A 27837-nucleotide genomic window follows, 5' to 3' on the forward strand; every position below is an offset into this window, starting at 1 on the left:
ACTGAAGCTACTTGGTATAGTTAAAATAAGGCAATTGCAGATAGCACAATTACTGTATATAATTACAATAGTACACACTTCTATAGTTACATTAAATCAAGGGAATATTACAAGAGACAGGAAAAGCACATATCATATTACCTTACATATATTACATCTGTATCAAAGTAGAAAAAAATACAATTTTGTATATCTGTCTGCCCTTCTGTTAGATCTGTGCTTCTGCCCACCCTACTCAGTTCACCTCTCCATCATCTTCTACCACCTGTCCCTTGCCTTAGTGAAACATTTTGTAGACGTACAGTCCACCAGCTGCTGTTGTAGTATGTTCTATTCATACACCATTCTTTCCGAGAAACAGTATTTCTTTATGTCCAGGCTAAGTATGGTATCTTGTCTTGTAGGTTCATAGGTTCATAGGTAGGTACTAGGCTATCGGCCTTGGGGCCTATACAAGCCCAGCCAAAAAGGTACCCTGGCTTTTGCCACCCAAGAAAATGATTTTCCTGTGCCACTGTCGAGCAGAGCCACGAGGTGATCCTTAAATCATTTCACCACTCTTGACTGACTTGCAGCTGTTTGAGGACAAGCCATTTTCTTCCACTATTTTCTGTACCTGGCATACACTTTCCTTTACCATCAGAGACACTTTGGAAATTACATAATCTAATGATAAGATGTATAGCTTCTTGAATGATATAAATGAATGCTTTTACTAAGAAATCTGTTTTTATAGGTTCATAGGTTCATAGAATGATACTAGGCTATTGGCCTGGAGGCCCTTATAAGCCTAGCCAAGAATTTCACCCATGTTCCCTCAAAGTCAGCACCTATTTCCCCTGTCCAGCAGGGACACAGGTGGGATCCCGGGGGTATATTTTTCGTTTCCCCTCCAGTCGTCCAGGGTCCTCTTAAAGAAGGCTAGAGAGGTACTCTGCTTGACATGGAGAGGGAGTCTATTCCACACATGGAGGAGTCTTTGAGAACTAAATCTATCCCGCCAACAAGTTCTATTAATGTCACAGACCAGGTTAAGTCCATGCGTGTGGGTTGTGCAAGTGGAGTTTGTCTTATGAATATGAAGCAACTCCATCAAGGCTGGGTCTGAAATGGCCTTGTATGCCAGACACAGGTCACCTCTGAGCAGTCTGTATGAGACTGAGTAGAGGGACAGGGCTTTTAGCCTACCTGTATAGGATAGGTGTTTGAGACCCTGGATTTTCCTGGTCAGGAACCTCTGTGGTCTCTCCAACTGCTGCATGTGCTTGGCAAGGTACATGCCAAAGGGGGCATTGTACTCAATAATGGGTCTGATAAGGGAGGAGTACAGGGATGTTATGACCTCCTTGATCTTGGATGAAATACCCTTATTTATGAGGTGGGCCATGTAGAAAGTCTTCTGTACAACAAAGGCAATGTGGTGGTCAAAAGTCGGGTTGCTATCAACCTGGGTGCCCAAGTCCCTCACAACTGATTGCATGCTTAGTACATTGTTATTAATGTGATAATTAGTGGGAATGACATTTTTCCCAAAGGGGATAATGATACATTTCTTGGCATTCAGTTTGAGGCCATGCATCTGGCATGAGTCATTACTTTGGGTAAGGCCCTCCTGGAGGATGTTCACATCACTAGGGGGAATTTAAGACAGCACCCAGCTTGCAGTCATCTGCAAACTTGGTCAGCCACAGACCGTTAGTTTTGGCTTGCACCTCAGAAAAGTATATCCCAAATAGTAGAGGCCCCAAGACCAATCCTTGGGGTACACTGCTTGTTATGGGTCTACTACTAGAGGTGGCTTCCCCTACTTTGACTGAGTGGGTTCTATCAGTGAGCCAGTTAGCTACCCATTTGGTAACATATGGGTTAATGCCTATCCGGGAGAGTTTATCTATTAGGGAATAGTGTCAAAGGCTTTGGCTAGGTCAAGGTAGGTGGTGTGCTCTGTCTTCCCCTCATCCATGGCTTTGGTGACTGTTTCGAAGAAGATGACCAAGTTTAACAGGCATGATCTCCCTTTGACAAAACCAAATTGTGTGGGGTCAAGCTTTTGGAGGTTGCCAATGTCCTTGTTTATAAGGTCCATGATAATGCATTCCATGGCCTTGCAGATCAGGCTAGTTAGGCTGATGGGCCTATAATTGCTGGGGTAAGTGGACGCTCCACCTTTGTGTAGAGGGATGACATTGGCTGTCCTCCATTCATCTGGGATGAAGCCGGTGCTCAGGCTTTGGTTGAATAGGGTTTCTAATGGAGCTGAGAGCTCATGCCTAAGTTAATGTAGGATATAGCCAGGGATGTTATCGGGTCCCATGGAGACTGCATTTTTTTGTCTTTGAGAGGGCATTAAGGACCTGCTACCTGATGGGGGGGGGGGCAGGTGCTGGGGATGTCTGTATTTACTGATGGGGGGACAGGTGGTGAAGTTTTAACTGAACCTGTCTTCCAGCAGGTTGGCTATATCTATCGCATTTGTGTATGTGGTGTTATTGACCACCAGTTCAGAGCAGATTTGGGAGTTATCTTTGAGATTGCAGACATTTGCAAAGAAGGCCTTGTGACTGTCCTTGGTCGATGTGGCCAATTTGGACTTGAAGTTAGCCTTAGAGGATTTCACCAGTGAACTTATTTGCTTGTTCAGACAAAGGAGAGATTGCTTCCAACTTGGCACCTGCTCCTTCTTGGCCCTGGACAGCAATTTTTTCCTTTTATTATAGAGTTTTTATTGCTGCTGTCCACCAGACAGGTTTATTTTTCCTTGAGGAAGATGATTTGATCCTGTCAGGTATTGCAGATTCCATACAGCTACGTAGGTGCTCATATAGTTTTTTGGTGTAGGCTTGGACATTAGTGCTAGTTCCAACTGAAGGGATGGTGGCTGTGAAGCTGCTTATACTTGCTCTGATGAGATTGTAGTCAGCTTTGGAAAAGTTTTTTTCATTTGATACTGACAGGGGGGAGGGGGTCAGGGGAGATGGTGACTTCAAAAGTGATTGCTTTATGGTCGGATCTTACCAAGGAGGATGACACTGTAGGAGTACTACAGTGGATACTCTTGTTGGTTAGGACCAGGTCCAGGATTTTTTCACCTCTCATAGGGGTGTTGACCAGCTGATCCAATGCATTGGCATTGATGAAGTCGAGGAATCTCTAGGCATTCATGTTTGGGCTAGAATAGGTTTTCCACTCTATGGTTGGGTAGTTAAAGTCACCCAGGATCAGGGTAAAGGGTTGAAACTTGATGGATTCAAGTAAGTCTAGATAGGTGGAGTGGCCATCCTAAGTCACTTATGACTCTATAGTTGTATTTTTTGCTACTTGTAGTTTAATTTAGCATGTAATTCACCCCACAAGTAATGAATAATGGATGCCAAACTTTGTTAGATTCTCTGATGTTGCAGTGACTAGTGAATTATACTTTATTATATTTACTGCAATTTGTCAGTTGTCCCATTTCATGGCTCAAAATCTGTCCTCCAGATCAGTCCACCTGTCCACCTACTAAGTTAATTAATGAATAAATAAATAATGTTTGACTTTTTGCTTTATTTACAAAGATGTCTTAGTTTATGTTCATCTTTATCTATCTAGGTATTACACTTGTGCACATGCGCGCACACACTCACACACACACACACACACACACACACACACACACACACACACACACACACACACACACACAAATGCACACACATGCACACACAGCATCTTTTTGGTACTAGATGATGTAATGACTGGACTAGTACTTAATTCTTAACCTTTACCTCCTTAGCTCCTGCGGTGAGGATGGAAGTGACAGTACTACAGGTCAGTGGTATGATCCCAGCCATTGTGGGATTCTCACTGCAGGCATTTTGTTTGTGGTCAGATAAATGGAGGATATCAACCACAGCTGACAGTGTTATCACATCGACTGCAATTTACGAAGGCCTTTGGAAGTACTGCGCAGCCACTGCCTCCGGAATGGCGCAATGCAAGAGATACACGTCCTTACTGGCTTTGAACGGTATGTTTAAGAAATGATATTTGAACAATCGCATGACTGTTGTTGGTCCATTATCATACAGTGATGTGCAATTAATGTCCAAAAAAGTGTAACTACCAACTGGACAAGATGGTCAATATAGCCATGATAAATTGAGAATTATTCCAAAGTTTGGTAGCTGTACTTAAATACAGATTGGTGCAGCTACCAAAACAGAACTAAATGTCTTTAATTTTTTTTTCTATGCTGCTAATCAGCAAAATTCATAAAACAGTTTTTTATTTAAAAATCCCCTTCAGAATAAATACATTTACTATGTAATCATTCACCTTCGATTCCTCACTAAAATCAAAACAGGCTTAGCCTGTGCAGTAAACAACAAAGATATCAACACTGTCAGTGTGGCAGGTTCTGCTGTAAACTTAACTTACCTACTATGCAAGCATAGACAGGTACATTGGCTTACAGTTGTGCAGTAAGGGCATAGCATGCAATAGTGATATACATGAGCTTACACCTCTGCGATACAGAGCATAGCATAGCATAGCATAGTCATGTACATGGGCTTACACTTGGATAGTATTTAGCACAGTCACGTACATGGGCTTACACTTTTAAAATACATTGTTAAGCTATCTCAAGATTCACACTAGCAAAGGCAGATGAACAAGAAATGAAGTTTGCGTCTTACAATGTTAGTATTTAAAAAAAAAGGTAAGGCTTTTCTTTTTAAATGAATGCCATTGTGTAATAACAATATATCATGGCAGCTGGCTCCATGAAGCAGAGAAATGAAGTCTGGACTGTGACCTATACATCCTAGGATTGACAACTGACCTCAGCACTGGAGGTGATGATGCTGGAGAGTGGGAGTGTATGGCAGATAATGGCATCCTGAGAGGAGCAAAGTTGTCTGACTTGCAGCAGTGCTGGCACCAAACAGGGGGAGAAAGACAAGAGTACAGCATACAGCATATGGGTCAGGGATGTGCACATGGATCTGCTATGTCACATTCACATTAGCTTTCCCAATGCATATGCAAGAGTGTGCACATGTAGAGGGAAAGGAATAGCAGGCTTTCACATAACTGAGCAAACATTAGCCACTTGGAGTGGGGGATAGGCTAGGAAAAAACAATAAAAAGCTCTGCTTACAATAAATGACAACCACTGAACTAGATCCTTGCCCTCAGCTTTGAAAAACAACTAACCCCTTTTAGAAAGAAGAGACTCCTCCAGAGGATGATGTGGGGTGTTAATGGTACAGTTAGCAGTTTTGAACAATTGAGTCCACACAATAATGATGAACAAAATGGTCCAGGCATCAGCTGTGGGCTTAATGGTTATGAAGCAACAGGAAAAAAACACACATGAGCTCATGGGTAATTGACATTTTACTGACAGTGAGGGAACATCATCCACCACCTTAGGCAAAATATAAATGATCCACTCCCTGACATGATGGATTGTTCAATGTGCCTTCTCTCCTAAGGAATCCTTCTACGTATCTTTGATAGCTGGCCTCACACCTGAGTCTGCTTTTGTATCTCTGCAGGGCCAAGCCGAATGGCTCCTCTACCTGCATCTAGTCAACCCATTGGTTTTGAGGTTGAAGGAGTGAGGGATTCCTTCACAGATGAGAGCCCTATGGCCCACTCATTCCTGCCTGGTAACTTATCCACTCATGGTGAGTGTTGGGTTGCAGGGAGTGTGACAGCTTCATTGGTTCTGTGGGGCTGCCTACCTCATCCCCTAGTGTAGCAATTCCCTGCCCTGTGGTGGCTCTTCTGAGCTCCATTATAGCTGCCATCAGAAGGGTGGACTCAATAGGCATAAATTACACCTGGTAGACACCTAGTGCTTCCATACACACGGAGAGATCCAGAATCTCCTTACCTACCCCAGAATGGGCAGCGGCCATTCACTCACAACCCCCTCTGATAGTTCCTCCTACAGGTGCCCAAACCACTATTCAAACTCACATCACATGTGATATTGTTAGGGGTTTTATCCCTCTACTCCGCACAGTGGCTCAGATATTATAAATGTCAATAATATGTTCAATGGAGCAGTGATAAATTATTGCTTATCATGTGATATAATGAATTGCATTTAATTCTGTCTTGTTTAATGTTTGTTTTCAGAGACTAAAACCACCATGAGGCCTGTGCATCATTAGCTTAATAAGTTCTTAAGCTGTTATTCTCTTATTTGTGTTTGCTGAATTTGCTTTTCTTTGTAAAATTTGTGTTAAATTTAGAACATTAAGAGTAGTAGTAGGCTTCCAGGCAAGTCATCCAGAATTACTGAGGGAAGAAAAAAAGAACATTTTACTCCAACACCATTTTATATATATATATATATATATATATATATATATATATATATATATATATATATATATATATATATATATATATATATATATATATATATATATATATATATACATATATGTCCGCTTCTAAATGTTGAAAGCTCATAATCTTCAAATTGAAAATACTGAAAACAAACTTAAAATACTGAACAGTTACTATATGCCACCAAAAGTACATAGAGAAATAAATAAAAGACAAAGCATATTAGTTTACTCAAACTATTCCCAGGGGTGCAAGCCCCTCTGCACCCCCCACATCCCCTGCTACTTAAATATATCAACTCCAAGATCATACTTTACTACACTAAGATGAGTTATGTTGTGGTATAGCAATTTAAAAGGGAACATGATTAATGTTACAACAGGCACTCATGAAGCACGTAATGGTATGTTTGCCATTTTCTTTTGTGGAGTGCGATCTTGGAGCTTATATATTTAAGTAGCAGGGGTGTGGGGGCTCAGCCCCCCCTGCTAATAGTTGGAGAAGAGTAATATGTTTTCTTATTTGTAAGTGTTGGTGTACTCTGTTTTTTTCAATATTATGAAATTTAGTATTTTGAGTTTTCAGTATTTTGAACTTTCAAGATTTTGGCTTCAGTATTTTGAATTTTAAGATTATGAGCTTTCAAGCTTTAGAAGCTGCCTATATATATATATATATATATATATATATATATATATATATATATATATATATAATATACCAAATCTGAGATTGCCATATCTCAGAGAACAGGGAATATTCCAAGAAATGGGCATTTCAGACTTGGTATGTACAAGTCTGTTTTTTGGCCATCTTGGGATCAACAGTTCAGAGTAATGGTGAGTGTGGAAGAGAGGTGAAGTAGAGAGTACAGGCAGGATGGAGTGGGTGGAGAAGAGTGTCAGGAGTGATTTGTGACAGACGAGTACCAGTAAGAGTGAAAGGGAAAGTCTACAAGAGGGTAGTGAGACCAGCTATGTTATATGGGTTGACAAAAAGGCAGGAGTCAGAGCTTGACGTGGCAGAGTTGAAGATGTTAACATTTGCACTGGGTGTGATGAGGATGGACAGGATTAAGAATAAGTATATTAGAGGGTCAGCCCAGGTTGGAAGGTTTGGAGACAAAGCCAGAGAGGCAAGATTACGTTGGTTTGGACATGTGCTGAGGAGGGATGCAGAGTATATTGGGAAAAAGATGCTAAGGTTGAAGCTGCCAGGTAACAGGAAAAGAAGAAGACCTAAGATAAGGTTTATGGATGTGGTGAGAGAGGACATGCAGGTGGTTGGTGTGACAGAGCAAGATGCAGAGGACAGGAAGAAATGGAAACAGTTGATCTGCTGTGGCGACCCCTAATGGGAGCAGCCGAAAGAAGAAGAAGTCTCTGTATTTCAGGACTTGCTCATCTGGGTCCCTACATCCTTATTAAGACAGCTAGAGCAACATATGAATGAAATGATTATATGACAGGTAGACAAGGTGGGCAATGATGTCCAGATGGATAAAGGATATTATTTAAGAATGTTCTATGCACTATTGAATAGCATAATGGAATATGAAATGTTGCATAAAAAATGTTAGAGAATATAATGAAAAATTGATGGAACTTTAACAGATAAGTCAGTCTTTTAAAAGAAAAAGATGAACAAGGTTGTTCAGAACATGAACATACTGAAATGTCATGATGCTATGTCTTATTCATAAAAACTAGTAGTGCTCCCCAGCCTGCCTGTAATATCAGAAAATGCTTCTTTTCATTGTAAAAGTGGACATTTTTATGTCTTTTTCTGTCTGGAGGAAGAAATTTTATACCGGAGAAAGTCACTGGTCATGTGTTGAACAGGTTAATTGAATAAATGGTTATTATTGAGTTACGGTACACATTAAAATGATTTTTCACCAGTGCATCCTAATGTAATGGCATCACAGCTGTAGATGAAGTATTACATGAGGGAACCAGGCCTATTATGTTCCGTCTCTCCTTCACTTTGGTCTGATGCCCATTGTTTTTTTAAGTCTGGCAATTATTTTTATTTATAGAAGAAAAGGAACAGCGATGTGTGGGATATGCTCATACATATGTTAAATTATGTTTAGCTTTGAAAATATGCTATTTATTTTGAATATTTTCTTATTGCAATGCATCTCAATATGTGTGTTACATCAATGATTTATTTTTATATTAGGACAATATTTTGGATTTAACAGATTATTTGAAAGGCTGGCTTATAACAAAAAGTAACTCTGTATCAAAAACATTTTTTCCACCATATGTTTGATTATATGGATTGTCATATTAGTGAACAAGTCTGTTCGCTAACATTCCTAGATCAGTTATAGTAAAATTTCTATCTTCATTTGATAAAGAGATGATATTAAAATCAGCATGGGAAAAAGCACCTATAAAAGTCAATGATGCAGCAGTGCGCTTTGATAATGATTATTCCACTCTGGTGATATCTAAAAGGACAACCTTCTTGCCACTGATAAGAGAAGTAAAAAAAGCACAAATGAAAACAAATCTTTTATTCCCTGCCAGACTAAACATCTTCTGACCTGATGGTCCTAACATGTTTGAGGATTTAGACACTGCCTTGGCTTATATTAAAAAAACATAAAATAGTGGACGAGATAGAAGAAATAGAATGGGCTAGTGCTTCGGTAAAAAGACTGGCATCTGGCACAACTTGGAAGTCAACAGAAAAACAAAAGAGACTAAAAAATAAATGACTTGCTTTACAGCATTCTGATTATTTTATGTAAACTTCCTTGTTCCCTCAAGTAATCCACAAATAACATAAGATCACCACAAAGCTTCTCAAGTCCTCAAAATATGCAACTTGTTATACTAATAATTTTCTCCCTAAGGAACAAGTAATCTGATACATATTATAGTTGTTGCTTTTCTAATCTCTCTCTGTGAGATCAAAGGTTAGTAATAAGTTATATTCATTTAATTTTACCAAAAAAATTTTCTTTTTTTTCTTTTTAATCTATTCAAAAATACTGCTATGTTTAGTACTGTTTAATTATTACTGCTTAGCATCATAAAACTGAGACAGTCTAAACTCTTTACAACTAACATGCTATGAAGCATAAACAGCTGATTAAACAAAATAATTATAAATGCAGTATTTTATGCCTAGATATAATAATAGATGAATGATTAATATATACACTATTTTATACCTTGATATAGTAGTAGATGAATGATATAGTATATGTTGTTTTTTTTTTTTTTGGGAAACAGTTACATCCTTACAGCTTTGATATGTGCTTATAACATTGTGTAGCTTAGGAGACCCGCAGTGGTGGTTCTGCGGTAGCGTTGTCGCCTCACAGTAAGAGGTTGTCCAGTTCGATTCTCAGCTAGAGCATCTTCTCTGTAGAGACATGCGTGAATGGGTGTGCCTTTGTTGAAGGTTGTGCATCAGGTCTGGCAAATCGGCACATAAAAATCTACTGCCAATCATTAGCAGACCGGAGTTCCACTGTGGCGACCCCTCACCGGGATAAGCAGAAAGACCCAACAACAACATTGTGTAGCTTAGGATATGATATGGGGTTTGTGTGTGTTGTAAATAGACTTATAATGGTTTCCTATGGCATGATATTACTGTGGCTTTGATTCCTAAGGCTTGTGGAATACCTCAAGCTGTCTCTACACTACACAGAGCCTTATTACATTCAAAATGTGTTGTTTTCACTTACTTTCATCAAATTTCCCACTGGAATCTCTCAGGAGACAACTTCAGACACTGGCAACCTCGAGAATAGCGCTCGAGAGCCATTTTCTAACTGTTCAGCAGAGTAGAAGAAAGCAGCCATCATGAACTTTGACCTCTGATTTCACTCATATATGACGTAAATCTGCAAAGTAAACCAGTTCCAGGAAGCAGAACAGTTGCAAATGCGGAAATATGATGAAAACTGACTTTTTAACACAAAAATGTGAGTTTTAATCATTATAATAGCATTCTATCGATATAAATTGTGTTTAGTAAGGCTACAGCACATACTAAAGTATTGTTTTATTGTTTAAACCATATGCTGAAGTTTAGAAATGAGTAGCAGCTGAATTTCGAAGTATATTACTTAGAATGTTCTTAAAGATGCTTTACTCAAATGCAGGACTGCAATTGCTGTTTCAATGCACATACTAGATTATACTTTCGCTTTCTAGCACTGTAGGATAATCTTATACACTGAACTTTTTTAATTCAGAAGTAGAGCTATTTTATACATTTTAAGCTAGTATGTAGTATATACATTATATGTAGCTATTGCATACTGTTTTCTGCATAATGTCATGACTTCCCATTGATTAATACAATGTTTTTACTATTGTGCTTTTGCTTTGATAATTAATTCTCACATCTCAGTTCTATGAACAAGCAGATGATAAATTTATGTATCTTTGTATAGCTGCATATGTTTATATCACTAACATTACTATTTTCATAATAACTGTAATGAATAATTCAATCTGAGTAATATATTGTGTCACAGAAGCATTAGTAAACAGATATTTCTAAGCTCAAGGAAGTTAAGTATAGACAAAGCACCTATAATTATTATATTTTTCTCTCTTCTCCCCTTCCTGGTTGTGTTGCAGTTATTACTAGGTTATTAAATAAAATAGTTATATATAAAGATGCTCTTTTATCTGGTTAAAAATGTTTAATTCTGCTTAATAGTTCGTTAAATTGGTTATGTTCATACACAACTTGATTTATTTACTTTCTTAAGAAAAGGATCTCCTGTTACATTCCAATCCCTTTAAAATGTTTCAAAAGGTGTAAATTACTTTGTAATGTTTCTATTGTTAACAAGCTATTCTAGATATAAATACATATCTTTTACATTAATTGGAATATCTAAGTTGATTTTTATGGTCTATATAAACTGTATTAGTTAAAATCTCTATTTCAAATACCTATATATGTTTATACAAACAAGCCAATGAAAAGTTTTAATGATTTATCATTCTGATTTATAAATTTTTGCTGTTAACTTAAACTATTCTATCTCGTTCTAAAGGTATGATATCAAGAAGTTCTTAATAAAATCTTGACACATATTACAAAGTAAGTGCATAAACTGAATAAGTTCTTTTATAATACATAGAAAAACGGATGAGTTTAACTTTGATTTTGAAAGTTTTAGTATTTATAGACATTAGGTGGTAACTGAAGTTCTGCTGTTATAGTTAGAGAGGTAACTCGAGTAGTTGTAACTACTCGAATTTAGAGTTTATATCTCCAGTCTGGGTGCGAAGTTCAATCCTAACACTATTTTATTTGATTATTGTTATAGTATGATTACAGTTCTGACATCCACATCATATCTTACAATCACATTTTCATTTCTAATATAAATTAAAGACCCACATGTCCATATAGAAACTTCACAAGTCAAAGCCTAGATTTTATTTATTTATTCATTTATTTAACTTATTTATTTGCTGTTGGTTAACCAGGATAGTCCATTGGGCCAGAAGAACCCTTTTTCAATGGAGTCCTGGGGAGAAAAGCTCAAACACAGATTACACAAATATTGCAGAGATTTACATTTCAAACATACAAACAAAACATAACATTACAAAACATAACAAAGTACTGAGGTTACAATCACAAAAGTTAAAAACAAAATTATATATAATTTTTTTTGGAGAGCATTATTCTAGTAGGATTAGGAAGTGAGTAGATAGATGCAGAAGGCTTTCAGGATGATAGGTATTATTAAGAAATTGATTACTAGCTTCAATAAAGAATGTATGAGATGGAAGACTGTAGAAAGTGGAGAGTGATTATGTGGGGTGGGAGCAGGAGCATTCCCATGAGGATGTTAGGTGGGAGTGGAGTGATTTTTTAAAGGTAGGGAAGCTAGTGATGGTACGAATGGAGAGAGGGAGGGAGTTCCATAGGCGTGCTAGGGAAAAGGATAGGAAGTTTTGTCCTGGGGACGAAGGGGTCTGTAGACTTCTATTAGGTTTTGATTAGTAAATGTGAGAAGTCTTTGTGTGTGGTGAATTTTAAAGGCAGTGGACAGGGAGCGACAGAGGGATGGCTGAAAAATGAGTTTGTGAGCATAGGTGAGCTGAGTATAGGAGAGGTAGATTAATTTAACATCTCTAAGAGGGAATAGATTACTAATCCATATAAAAAAATGATAAACTAAACATATTTTACCTTACACTATACATGTCAAATGGTAACCTTAAGAAGGATCCCGCTAAACATTAATGGGTTAAACAACCCATGTAAGAGGAGAAGTTTATTCAGATATATTAACCTGCATAGATCTAACCTAATATTTCTTAAAGAAACTCATCTCCTAAAAAAGACATAGATAAACTGGAAGCCAACAAGTACATAACCTTAGTCAGCCCGGAACATACACAGAAAAAAAGAGGGGTAGCTATCCTGTGGAACAAATCTGTACCTATTCCCAAAATTATGAAGACATACAAAGAAGACAAGGGAATGTTCTGCATGGTTATAGTACAGATTAACTGGAAGATTTTTACATTTATCAACATATATTTGATACCAGGCATAGGTATTACCACAGTTAAACAACATTTCAATGAAATAGTACTCCACTCTAAAGGAAACATCATATTAGCAGGTGATTTCAATTGTACTCTACATGATAATGATACTACTACCCTTGGGAAGAGGAAAATTAGAGCTAGCGCAAAACATCTAAAAGACTTTATTAACTTATATCATTTGAATGACATTAATAACCAAGCTGATTCTAAGTCACTACCATATACTTTTTTTCGAATAGACATAAGTCTTACTCTAGCACTAGTTCTGATCTCTAACCAACTTGTAAAAGATTTATCTAAATCTATGGTAATTTCCTGCCCAATATTGGACCATAATTCATTCACTTTTAAACTCACTGTAAATGTAATACATAATATTCAGATTAGAAGAATTCCAGCCTACCTAACTCAACTAAAAGACTTCAAGCAATTTATAAATAAGGAGACACAAAACTTTTTAGAAATAAACACTACACCAGATGTCTCGATTATATATATATGGGATGCTCTGAAATCATATCTATACGAGCAAAGTATAAGATGGTATAATAATAAAAGGAAAACATGAGATAAAGATCTACTAGACATACAAAATAAGCTAGACACTATTAAGCTCAACAACAAAGAATATGTCACAACTAAAAAAGTTATAGAAGAAATAAATAAGTTAAATGAGAAATATAGAGAAATTTTAAATCACAAAATCAAAATAAACCTAGAGAAATATAAATTCCTAACATACTCAATAAATCCCAAATATTTAAATAAACTTAAAAATAAAACAGAAAGAGTTAACAAACAAAATCATATCAAAGAATTTTTTTTCCTTGGGGAGAAAAAAAAATATTTCTAATTTATCAGAAATTGTAGATGAGTTTAAAGATTACTTTCATAAAATTATTAATCACGATAGAGTTAATATGGATCAAAAAGATAAAATAAAGAATTTCATAACCACATACATGGACAAAAAACTTAATAAACAACAGGTTGATTCATTGGATAAGCGCATATCATATACAGACATTATCACTGAAATAAATAAACTCAACTTAAACTAAGCACCAGGTAACGACGGTATAATACCAGAGATTTACAAAATATTCTCTAAAAATGTTCATACATTAATACATAATGTTTTCCTGGCAGCTCATACTGAATCTACTATCCCCCCATCTTGGAAATAACACTTTTATCTCACCAGTTCTGAAATCTAATGAAGATCCAACAAGATGCTCATCATATAGGCCCATCTCACAGCTCAATGTTGACTACAAGGGGTTTATGAACATATTTGCTGACAGATTAAAAACAATTCTTCCAAGCATTATTGACATAGATCAAACAGGCTTTATTATAAATAGAAATACTTTTGACAACATAAGAAGAACCTTAACTCTAATAGATTACGCAAATAAAAATAAGAAGGCTCTGACACTAATAAGCCTTGACATAAACTCAGCCTTTGACTCTGTAAACTGGGACTACTTGTTTATCTTGCTGAGGTGTACAAATTTCTCTGATGCATTTGTAAATCTGATTGAAAATCTATAAAAAGGAGCACTGGCATACATAAAAATTGGCACATATGTCTCTCAAAAGATACCCATATTAAAAGGTACTAAACGGGGGTGTCCACTCTCTCTTTATTATTTACCTTAATAATGGCGCCATGGGCTAATTTAATTAGAAACAACAATGGTATAGAAGGATTTAAAATAAATGAGAATACAGTATCTAAAATTCAGCTTTTTGCTGATGATGTACTAATTACATCGGCAGGAAACAACTCTCCTATACAGTCATTATTTAACACAATGGCAGACTTTAAAAAAATCTCAGGTCTGACAATTAATGAAGAAAAAACAAAGATTTTCTTAATACATTTAGGGAAAATATTCTTAAAAAAGCTTATCATAAATATATACCTACTTCAGATCATATATCTTATCTAGAAATTATCTTAGCAAGAGATATTAAATATATCATTCAACATAACTACAGTAAATGTCTTGAAAGCATACAAACTCTGTTTAAAAGTTGGAATAATACCCTTTTTCTCCATGGAGGAAAGGCTTACAATTATAAAAATGATTATATTTCTGAAGTTACTATATATAATACAATCAATATTACTCCCACCTACCAAGACAATCATTAAAAAATTAAACTCAATAATGTTGAAATTATTCTGGGCAGCTCATAGACCTAGAGTGGCATTAAAGACACACATCAATAATTGGTCCCAAGGAGGTATAGCCTTTTCTGACTTTGATCTATACTCTAGCTACTCTATTATCAAAACTATATCTCTACTAATAGATAATTCATATGTTGCAAAATGGAAAAAATATTGGGAATTAATTGGCATGGAACTAACAAATATACCACTAACACACAAAAATATTGTTATAAATAATCCCATATTATGGATACTCAAAGAATTTTGCACTGTAACCATAACACTGAGACACATATCAAATTATCCAATAAATATTATTGTTACTTTTCATAACTTTATATATAAACACATCAGATATAAGGAATGGATCTTCATTTTATTTCCTATAACATATACACAAGGTATACTCTTATCATTTAACCCTGATAAAACTTTACTTTTCAGGCAGAATAAATTAATGTACTGGCATCAGATGCTGCAGCATAATAAAGTTAAAAACCTAGATTTTTTAATTCAAGAATTTGATTTGGATGAAACTTGTTGGTTAGAGTTCCAGGCTTTCAGACAATATCTCTCTAATAAACTAGATTTAATATCATCAATAACTAAAGAATCTGTCCCAATACTGATAGATTACATGATACTAAACTTACAATAGAAGGTTTCAGATAAAGGTAAACTTTCTCACATACACAAAATTATTAAAGATGAAACCTTCAACTGTCCAGAAAATTACTGGAATTATTTCAACTCCATTAATAGAGAACCACCAAAACAACAAGATAAAAGTGATATACTGGAATCAGCTTCTAAAACAACTTCCTCAATTAAATGGAAACTTTATGCCTGGAAATTCTTACACAGGTCCTTCTACACTCCTGTAATAATGAGCAAAATTAATAAAAAAGATATCATGTAAAAGATATAAATGCTAACTGGGCACATATGTTCCATGATTGTATAAAACTGAAGGAATATTGGACATCAATTAACAATTTTCTACAGGCTCTTTTTACAGATAATTTTACAATATCTAAATCACTAATCCTCTTCAATACACCTACACCCAAATGTGTTAAAAAGGTTAAACTTCCCTTATTATGTCAATTCTAGCAGTGGCTAGAAAGATTATAACTAGAAATTGGATCTCAGATACCCCTCCTTCTTTTAATGAGTTTAAAAAATGTTTTGATAGTCAAATGGAACTAATGACTATTAAATCAACAACTTCTAGGAAAACAACCAGCTATAATATGTGGGATACTTTACAAAGTTTGTAAAAAAAAAGACTTGGAACCGTTATAATGTATTATAGTTATGTTAGATGATGTAATTAATTGTGGATGTCTTTGTAAATACTTTAGTTGTTTTATGAATGTTAAAATTCCTTATCTGTTAACTGCTTGTATAAATTACTATGTTTTACTGATGATATGTTAAAATCAATAAACATGTTTTTAAAAAAAGTTAACTAGATCTAATCTTATCAGTTTCCAATTTCTTCCCCAGAAAGCAGTAGAACGTTCTCTGATGTCGAGGGCACATTTTAGTGTTTTAAAACTTATTATGCAAGAATTAACACTAAGAGTAATAATTTGGGGAATGACAAAATGGCTGAGGGTTTCTTAACTAAAGATATTCATAAAAGATTATCAGTGGAGCAGGTCAAGAAATTAAACAAGGTTATTACTTTAGCAGAAATTTGTGATAAAAAAACCAAAAAAACAAACAATAACAAAGCCCATAGGAATGATGACATTATTTCTTAGTTATGTAAATTGTAACCTCAAGAGGCCATATCTTTATTACATAGAGTATTTATGGATGTTAAAAATACCTTGCTTATCCCCCTTCAATGAAATGCACATTGATTTTCCTCCTCTGAAACATGGTAGCAAATCTCCCTGTTCCTTTTTAGGCTCATACTATTGTTAAATGTTCATTATAAATGTTTTATGGCCTGCCTGTTGAAATGTTGACACTCAAAATTCTGAGTGTTAACAAATGAAAAAAAAGACAGGGGACAAAGAAGAAAAGTGAATCTCAAAAATTGATCTTCTCCTTTAAACTTCTTTTGCAGGGAGGGGTAAGCCTTTCATCCCCCATGTGGAGTGTAAGCCCCCCATACCTCCTGAACTTATACATACCAACTCTAAGATCACCAGACCTCTGAGAAAAAGGAATAGTCAGAAAAATGGCATCTCAAACTTAGCATATGTAGATCCATTCTTTAATCCATTAGATTGATGAGACAGCTGAAACTAAAAAAAAATGCTCCCATAGGGTATGGTTATCAGAGCAATAAACATCTATGTTCAGCTCTTAATTGCCTGCTTGTGAATACAGTTAACGTGTTGAGAATATGTTCGCAATTTCTTTTCCGACCCATGTCTCTTTTCATTGTCCATGTCCTATCTTACATTCCAACCTCATCCTTCCCTATTGACCTAATGTTTCATGTCCTCACACAGCTTATCTGCCTCCATCTTTTTAACATTTTCTACAAATATACTTCCAGCTAATAGTTTTCCACTGTCTGTCATTCCTTTTTTACCATAACTTCCTCATCTCATTTCCCTCTTTATTTCTTTAGACTTTCCTGCGCCAATACCCACACCACTTGCCTGGTTTTCTCTCCACTGCTCTAACTTTTCCGATTCCAGCTCATGTGTTCCAGATGCCCTAACCTTTCCTAGCCATATCTTCCTAATCCACCTCTTTCCTGTGAAGTAACTCGCCTGGTCTGTAACTATACCCATTTAACTCCACCGCTCCAACTTTGTTTACCTCAAATGCCTTCTCAATTTCTCCACCACTCTAATCACTCCTACATTGGCACTCCACCATCACTTCTCTGCATGGATGTAACCCTTCTTACTGCCCCACATATACCCAATTTGCTCTTCACTAACCAAACTTTTGCCCCCTCCAGTGGTTCCATGCCATCTCTCTCGCTCACTCTCTTTCTTTCTTTTGATCCATCCTTTCCTGCCCAATAATCCCACCCTACAATAAATACTGTCCTAACTTTTCAAACCTAACTCTTCCATCCCATCTCTCTCACCACTGCAGTAATATTTTTAACACCAATTCTTACTCCTTGTCTCTTTCTAGCACCACTACTCTCACTTTTCTTATGTCACATATACAGACCCATCTCTCCATGCCATTTTCTCTCTTATCTTCTTTTTCTCCCCTTTGAATTCTACAACTGCTGCCTACACATGACCATATTAAAGCACTTTTATCACTTACACATTAGTGTTTGTATTATTTATTTATACCTGCATGCTTACATATACATATTTATTTAACTCTGTTAACCAGAAAAGGTCTTTTATACATGGCAATCTGTACGTACATGGAATTTAAAGAACTAGTTTATATGTATGTAATAAACAAGGTGAGGCCATGGGATTCAGAAATAAGATTGCAGTTTTTAAGTTCCCCTCTTTAACAAGTGCACCATAATAGTTATATAAAGGCATATGATTATTGTGCTTTTTCTCTGTATGTTGCCTTGTTTAAATACTGGTTAATGCTTATTAAATTTACTGAGGCTGTGACAAAACTGAATTATGTTAGTACAATATGCTTTTCCTAGAAAACTATGTGAATAGATCCATATAGAAATAAATAAATAATATTTTATAGAGACACAAGAAATTACACCTTGTGAGTGGGTTGTGAACAGACAGCAGACAACTGTTGTATTATCAAGATATGCAGATAGCTTTCACTTATCTGTGAACCCATTCAGATTCAGAATGTGTGTGGATCACCTCTGGCTTGCAGTAAGACCTTTTTTCTACATGACTCATTGTTTTTGACATACTGCATAATGTCAGGCTCCCAGTTTGGATACTCCTACCTTACTTACAGACAGCACAACAGTGAAAGCAGGCTCTCTCCTCTTCACTTACAGATCAATGTTCTGTTAAATATTAACCAAGTGTTAACAAGGAGTCCCCTAACAGTTTCTATTTAGTGCTAGTCACCTCTGGCCTTTGCTCTTGTAGGCTGTGCACTGGAAGTCAGAACTTCAAAGCTTTCCCTAATATTATGTCAGAGCATTCATTCAGTATTGCAATATGGACTGTTATTTAATTCCAGTAAGATAATCTTAAAGTACACTGCAAAAATAATGTTTAGTGTATAACAGAAGAAATTGTCTGTCCTTGAGTAATTCCTTCTGGAAGGTTAATTTTGCAGTCAGTTTTGTAAATTTCCCTCTTGGTCAGGAATTCAGCTTGGCAACTAGTACTACTACTACTACTGCTATAGCTTGAGGCTGGGTCATAAAGTCAAAGTGATGAATTGTTTTGTGTGCTGAAAACACTGAAAGCTACCAGTATTTCAGGGCTGCATTTAATACAGTTTTCAAAGACTCCCGTATTTGCAATTGCTATATATACCAAAGAAACTTTATTTCCTGTGTAATCACTGGGCTTATACGATCTGTGTGAATAACATTTGCTATATATACAATGCAACTACACCATGGGTTATTGCAGAATTCAAATTACTTGTAAAAAGCTTTTAACAGCTTTCTAACTAAATTCAACCCAGTAGTACAATCAGTAGTCAGGTAACCACCTTTTTTCAAAATTTTTTATTAAATGTTAAATGAAACATATTTGCAAACAAACATTTCAGCAACAGCCAAATTAATCATAATAATATTTACTTGCAGATAAGAATTGTAATTTCAACAGTATTTAACAACTACAATTTCTAAATTATCCCAACAAGATCTTGATCTCATTGTTGCTTTTTCTTTTTCACATAAAATAGTGGCTAACTCAAGAAACACTTTAAATAAAGATACAGAATCAGATCTCCATTTTCTAGTAATTGCCTTTCTAGAAATTGCTAATAAGCTCCACAACATGGAATATTTCTTGCTTGCTATTGAACATGAATCAGGAATATTTATAAGTATTAGTGACTGTCATTAACTGACAGTTATAAGTCCACAAACCTTTAAAAATTTGTTAATCTCTTCCCAATACATTACACAATAAATTGCTTAATAAATTAGCTAATAGAAATAAAATAATAAAAAGGAAACATCAAATTAGTGGTATTTAAAATATCTAAACTAAAAGAGAAACTTCATATATTGAGGAAATATAAATATTCAAAAATTAACAAGAAAACTTAAATTAAAAAAAAAAAAAAAAAATATATATATATATATATATATATATATATTATAGATAATAGCTTATTAAAAAATATCTTTATAAGAACATCAATAAAAAACTTGATGATTATCAAAAAGCTATCTTAAACAAACCAATCTTAGAAAAAGAAATTAGAAATTTAATAAAAAATAAAAATAGCAGAGCTCCATGCAAAACCACTTTTAAATCTTCTATAATTTTAATGTTATACAGTAATGAACAGTAAGTCAAAAATTAATAAACTAGTTCAAACTATATACAAAGGAACAGACAACATAAAAGAACTTAGACAAAAAAGAGATATAAAAAGAGAAATATTGTGCTTAGTTCACATCTAGTCTTCCCTTAGTCAGTCCTTATTATATCTTTCACATAAAGTTCATTTATTTAACATAAACATAATCCTTCCTGTGTGAGGTTCCTTAGCTTCAGAGGTCTAAGTTCAATTATCATTTGCTCTACTTCTAATATTGTGGGTTCTCCATAACTTTGTAAATGTTTTCTTTGCCACTATCATCAGTATGGAAAGAAGTGCCTTTACAGACTTATGAGTCCTACGTCTGTCCCAACTGAAAAAAAAAAAAAGAAAAAAATATTTTTAGAGAGGTGTCTGGCATTCTACCTCATACTGGTTACCATATTGTCTATGTCCTGCTTAACTCTTTGTAATTCACTGCAGTCCCAAAATATGTGTTCCCAAATAGCTAACATAGCCTGATTACATCTCCAGCAATACTCAGAGGCCTGTGGGAACATTTTGTTAATATTAGCTGAAGTGAAAAAATATCTATAGGGGCTTTTCCATGCAAAAATTCTGAAGTGCCTAGATTTAGTAGCATATCTGGGCACTAAGGCTATTTTTTGGAAGTCTTCCTATGTTAGAGTCTCTATTCACCCCCCCCCCCCGCACACTTCAATGCTACTGACACATTAGTCTGATTCATTTTTTCCCTGAGGGCATTGTACAATTTGCTTTTCAATTTATCTAGTCACAATCAAAATACACATCAGGAACAGCATATCACCTTGGTCTGAACATTGCCTTCTATATTCCTGAAACTCAGATACCAATTACAGATAAACTTAATGGTCCTGATCTTTGAGATTGAATTCTGCTTTTAAGGGACATCTCCTCTTCACTGCATTTACAAGTTTATGTATTTATTTATTTTACATTTATTAACTGGGTTAGTCCGATGGGGCGATAACCTTTTTTCAGTGGAGGCCCAAGGAGAAAACCTCCAGTATTACAGGAAAAGAAGTAACAACATGGGAAATTATTACAAATGAGCAAGTTATTTCTAAACTAAACATACATAGTAAAAAGTACAAAAATGTTAAAGAAAACAGACAATTAATGGCATGCTAAGGGTGTGTAATATATACAACATAAAGAGTACAGTCTGTAGCAAACAAATAATAGGAAAAAAAAGTGGCATAAGATCTCACAGGCCAGTGGAAGCAGTAAGAGAAGCAGAGACGCAGTAAGAACAGTAAGAGAACTAGAAGATTTATGAGTATACAATATATACAGGGGGCAAACCCCATGAAAAGCCTGGAGAACAGACAAAAGTTCAAGGAAGCTGAGAGTACAACAGACTGTTAGGCATTATATGAGGAGAATGCTGAGAAAGTGGGGGGAGAGAAGGCATCAAGATTGTATAAGATGGAGGATATAATTAAGATAGGTCAAAAGGGAAGCAATTATAGAAGATGAAAAGTTAAATTAAGTTGGGTCATTACATAAACAAAACCAAGAGCTGTAGTGGCTATCTTTCAGAGTTATTTTAAAGGCATTGGGGTTGGTGATAGATCTGAGCTATAGTGGTAGTTTATTGCAGGCATTTGCTACAGAGTAGCTGTAGAGGAGTTTGCCAATATTTTTTATTAGGCTTATAGACTTGCAGTAGGTACTGTTGAGAGCTATGGAGAGCATGGCTGGGAGTATAAGGCTGGATAAGAGTAGAGAGAGAGGGGCATGAGGAGGGTTTTTTATAAGACAGAATGTGCCATGAGAAGATGGGGTAGTATAATTTGATGATGAAATTCCAGCCATTGCAGGCTTTTAAGTGCAGTGCAGTGATGGGTACAATAAGGCTGGTTGGAGGCTGGTTGGAGGCAAATCTTGCAATTTTATTATAGGTAAGTTTTAGTTTGGACAGAAGATTGGCTTGGAGATGTGTGAGTATAGGGGCTTCATAGAGTAGAGTGGGAGTAGGAAAGTTTGTGTAAGGGAGAGTCACAAAGCATTAGTGAGGAACTTTTTTATGCCTGTATAGCAGGGCCAGCTTTTGATGTGTCTTTTTAATGCATTGCTGAGTGTGTAGATCAAACTTTAATTGATCGTCGATAATAACACTTACAAGTTTAGTTTCAGGTTCAATAGAGTGATTGTATTGTTGATGGAGGAGACAGTAAAAGTGGCTTTGTGATGTTGGAGAGTTTTAGGGAGGAGTAGGAGTAGTTTGGTTTTCTTTGGGTTCAGGAACAGTTAGTTGGAATAAGCCATCTTTCAACTTCGTGAAGGGACTCTTGGGTAAGGGTGTGGAGGTGAGTGATGTTAACAGAGCAGGAGATGATAGTAGAGTTGTCTGTGCATTGAATAATGGTAGAGAGTGGACAGGAAGAGTGGAGGTTATTGATAAATATGTTAAAAAGTAGGGGTCCCAGGATGGAACCGTGGGGTATGACTGAACGAGTAGGAAGGGAGAGAAGTTTGATCGCCATTTCATTGCTTGGAAACTGTTGGAAAGGTAGCTGTAAAACCAAGATAGTGCAGAAATAGAGAGGTTTAGTGAAGTTAGTTTGGATAGACGTAGTCTATGGGATAAAGTGTCCAAGGCTTTGGAGAGATGAAGAAACAAGCAGGAGACTAGCTTATCGTTGTCACGAGAAGTGGAGATACTATTTCTGAAGGATGTCAGAGCAGTAGCAGTACTGTGTTTTGGATGAAAGCCATGCTGTGTGGATGTGAGAAGATTTTCTTGTAGTAGGTGATCAAGAAGCTGTTTGTGAATGCATTTTTTCGGGAATTTTTGACAAGAGGATCAATTGAGTTGTTTCCTTTATGTATCAGTATGATGTAGATTTTTTTCTAGATATTAGGCACAGTGTTTTCCTTAATTGATCTATTGAGTAATATGGAGATGGGGAAAGTGATAGAATTAGCAGCAATTTTTATGAATTGCAGAGGCAGATTGTCTACTGATGGAGAGCATGTTTTAAGTTTGCTAAGAAGGGATTTAATATAGGCTGTGGGGATGGGTTTAAGCGAAAAAAATGGATGACAGAGTGGGAGTAGGGGATGTGTGATGGGTGATAACGTCATTCTTGGTAAGTTTGCGGATAGTGTCAATGAAGAAGGAAATAGGGAAGGTAGTAGTGTCAGTGGAGGAGCTATTAGGGCAAGGGTTTGGGGATGATGGGCTCCCAGGATGTAGCAGCTTATTAGCTGATTGCCAGAATGTTTGGGGGTTGGAGTGGGGGATGTTGAGTGGTTCATGGAAAAAGTTTAGTTTGCCAAGGGTTATCTTTTTTTTGTTTAAGTTACAAAGCTTTTTATAGGTTTGAATATCAGTGGAGAAATTGAATCTTTTCCATTTGTTCCATGCACTATCTCTCCTATTCATGAGGGTTCATGTAGCCTGTGTTAACCAGGGGTTATAACTGGTTATGATTCTTAGTTTCCTGATTGGGGCTAGACAGCTGTGTGTCTAAGAAGATGTTGTTGAAAGCCAGGACAGTGTCCTCTAGGGAGGAAATTATGAAGGAAGGACCAGTTAATTGAAGAGAGCTGGTGGTTAAAAGTTTCTGGATTAGAATTAGAGTTTGTGGCAGTCTTTGTACTGCTGGGGTTTGTAAAGTTGAGGAGAGCATCTAAGTATGTAGGTGGGATGGAGATTACTTAGGGTGTCGGGTAGGGTGGAGGGGTTATGATCGAGGTTAGGACTGGAAGTGAAGATCCAGTCTAGAGTGGAGCCAGAGTTAGTACATTTCTTTAGGCTAGCAGGGATGGAGATTAGTTGGGAGAAATCAAAGAGGTTGATGGAAGTGTTTGGGGAATCAGTGTTTAGGGCATTCTAGTCTATGTTGACATTGCATAACAGTTTCATAAGAGAAGGTTTGAAAGACCCAAGAGAGAAAGACCTCTAGGGTAGGAATGTTGTTACCTGGGGGAATGTAAATTGAGGCAATAGCTTTTTTTGTGATTATTTATTTGACAATTAACAATGAAAATTTCAACTGGTTGAAAGTCTGAGGTAGATATTGAGAAAGGTTGAAGAATGAGATGGTTAGAGTAAAGAATAGCAACACCACCGCCTTTCTTCTTAAGCCAATCATGGTGGGGGGTGTTATAACCTGGTGGAAGTATTTTGGTATTAGATATATGAGGTTTAATTCAAGTTTCAGAAAGGCAGAGGATGCCAGGGATATGTAAGGAGATCCAGGCATGGAAAGAGGAGATTTTCTTCATCATACTTTGAATGTTCGGTGGGTGTGGATATGAAAGTCTAAGAAGAAAGATAAGGGTTAGAGAATTGGAAATGTGAGGAAAGAGAGGAGTTTTGATTAGGGCCTGTGTTTGGATGTACTAGTGGGGGTAAGAGATCCAATCTTAATAGGCTAGGTTGTTTGAAATTTAGAGGAAGTGATTGTTGATTGGGGAATGAAGGAGAAAGTTGGGAGGGGGTGGGGCGTGGATAAAGGGTATAGACTATAAGTCATATGAAAGTAGGGGTGTGTGATAATGGGGGTAGGGTAGGGGAGTGAAGTGAGTCTGAGAGTAGTGAGGGTGAACAGAGCAGATTGGACCAGGTCCCAGAGCACTGAAAATATCAGAAACAAGTGATTTTTTGTTTTGTGAGCAAGGGGGAATCCAGGTTACAGAGAATTAGTTAGATCATAGCAGTAGCATTGTTTAAGAGAGGGGGGATTAATTAAAATATGCTAACTGGTAGCAGAGAGTAAGACAGATAAAAAGCAACCTATTTAACTTATACTGAGGGGGATGAGTTAAAAAAAGCTGTCAGGGATTAAAAGGAGAGAGGTGCAAGCAATAAAGACAACTTTTCCCAAAAGCAAAAACGTTAAAAAGATGGGAGGGGAAACAACAGAGTGACTGCAAGTAGGGAGGGAAGGTTAGGTAAACCTAGGTGAATAAAGTAAGGAGAAGATGAAACGAAAACAAAAAAAAAAAGAACTACAAAGAGTAGGATGGAGGAAAAAAAGTGGAAGTGAATATAAAATGACAGAAGAAGTGGCACAATGCCTATGTGTGGACCAGTGAGGAGGAAGACTATAAAGTAATTTGGGTATAGCTGTAAGAATAGAGTGACAATACCAGTCCCTGTGACCTGAAGTGTGAGACTGGACAGATCAGTGGCTTGCTTCCGCTCTTATGAATCGCATCATTATTTAATATTTCTTAATTGAGTAAAAACTTACTGATGCTAGTGCTCTTTTTTCAGGCGAGATCCATTTATCAAAGACTCTAGCATGAAACTGAAAAAATACAATAAGAATACAAAAGAGTTACAGAAGAAAATGGTATGTTCCATAGTTTTAAACAAGTTAGAACAATAAAAAACATTATTCCAAATAAATTACATTAATTCATAATTCACAAATGTTCAGAATTTTGTAGAACATCCCTAATCTTGTTTCATATTTTTGCTTTGTCCCTCATATTCTTTAATTTTTGGTAAATCACTGGGGCTAACAGTCAATAATAATGCCAGACAATAGAGTTTCATATTCCTTATAGTTCAGAAAATGCATGTTGTTGTAAAACCTGTTGTTCTTATATATTTAAAAAGTTGCTCTTGATTTTGTGACTTTGTCCCTGCATTATTTGTGTATTTGTTGAGGAATCTTAAGCAAAGAAGCAGAAATGCATGCATTAATTGAAATGAGTTTAGGCATAAGGTGCCATAAGTTATAGACTGAAAAGAGAGAGTGAGAGAGGGAGATAAATAAGAGAGACAGAAGTGGCATATTTATTGTCTACTGTATTCACATAGGCTTTTAGACATAAGTTAATGCTCCTAATGCAGTATGAGAGAAAATTCAATAAAATAGGCTATGAGGGACAAAATACTTTGTTACTGGATTTAGGTACGATGGTGGATTCTTGGAGCAGGGATTGTTCCAAGAATCTAAATCTAGGTATGTGTTTATGACAGACTTGTGGGAGTTGAACCAGGGTATACTGCATAGGGAAAAAAGCAAAACTTATTGAAGAAAAGCTAACCGCAGGGGCCAATGTCCGCTGGAGACCCTGAAGCAAATCTGCTTTTTCTTCTACATGCAATGGTAAGCTTATCTAATCACTTAAAGAGGGTATATTGAACAGTAAATGAGCAATCAGGCCTACATGACCAGCTGTATGCAGTGGGATTTCAATACCATAGTCCATGTATATTCATATGGCCTGAGTAGGGGATGGATCTGAGCTGTGCAGCAAGTGATTGAAGATTTTTTTTGGGGGGGGGGGGGGCTAAGAAAAACAAAACATGAGCTCATTTTGATACTGGTGCTATATGTCTATGGAATGAGTGAAGATAAGGTACTTTGTGCCACAGAAGTTTAGCATATGGTTAAACCAGATGTTAAACTCAATGGTTTGGTTTCTTTTGGTGGCTAAAATATGCAATTGAATCATTAGCTTTTCTAACTAAAAAAAAAAAAAAAACGTAATGTTTCTGATATTGCCCTTAAAAAATATAGCCTGCCCTGAAATATTGGAATTGATATACTAAATTAAACTGGGGAAGAGGGTTACAGGGGCAAATCCCACCCCACACAAATACAAAAAAGACCCAAGCTCAGGCTATGGGTTGACATAATGGTTAAGGTGTTTACCTCACAGATGCAAGGTACAGGGTTGACTCTCACCTTTGAGGGAAATTGGCTAGCCTTCAAATGAACCACAGGGCAGCTATCTTAGTACTTACCTATGAATGCAAAAGCATCTTTTTCCTTTTGTGGAATTGCTTTAACATTTCGGTTAAATACCATTTGAGTCTTTTGGTTTCAAGTTTTAGTGATTCAGTCTTCTGTTGTATTTATAACATAGGCTTGCACTGCTACAAAAGCTCATGTTTATCGGGGAATGGGGGATTGATCATGTATAACAGATTTAAATGATCTTGCTTTGAAAAGGCCCTAGTAGAAATTCTTTAAATACCTCCAGTTCCATTCTCAAGGATGGGTACACTCCTAGCCACCTAGTGCCTGATATGCTCCACTGGAAAGTTCCCACATTCAGTCCTCACAAGTCTTAAACATTATAAGCCTCCCTGTAGATAACAGATGACAGATCAGGTACCTGCACAGGAGATGGTTCTATTACCTGGGGCAGCAGGAGAATACTAAACCTAGACAAAAGTGACAACACTTCAAAGAGGCTACATGCAGACTGCATAGCTGTTAAAAGCTGCAGTCTAGCTCAACTCTCAGGAGATGACAACAATGGAGAAGGTAATCCCAGAGACTGGTGTCAAAAGGGTCCTTAAGCAACCCATGGAAAAATTACAAAAAAAAGACACAAGGTAGGGAAACAAGAGGT

At 36.3% G+C, this 27837-nt stretch overlaps 1 protein-coding gene across 1 annotated transcript in view; it reads left to right on the plus strand.

The window, feature by feature from the left end:
• The window catches only part of LOC122801073 (claudin-15-like), a 405386-nt gene that overhangs the window by 42318 nt on the left and 335231 nt on the right, over window positions 1-27837 (plus strand). The window contains exon 2 of the mRNA XM_044070576.1: window positions 3776-4009. Coding sequence (XP_043926511.1) covers window positions 3790-4009 — 220 coding nt within the window. The 5' untranslated portion in view covers window positions 3776-3789. The remainder of the gene's footprint in view (window positions 1-3775; window positions 4010-27837) is intronic.

Source organism: Protopterus annectens, chromosome 4.part1 (genome assembly GCF_019279795.1).
Source record: "Protopterus annectens isolate FY-2018-M chromosome 4.part1, PAN1.0, whole genome shotgun sequence".
Taxonomy (NCBI): Eukaryota; Metazoa; Chordata; order Ceratodontiformes; family Protopteridae; genus Protopterus; species Protopterus annectens.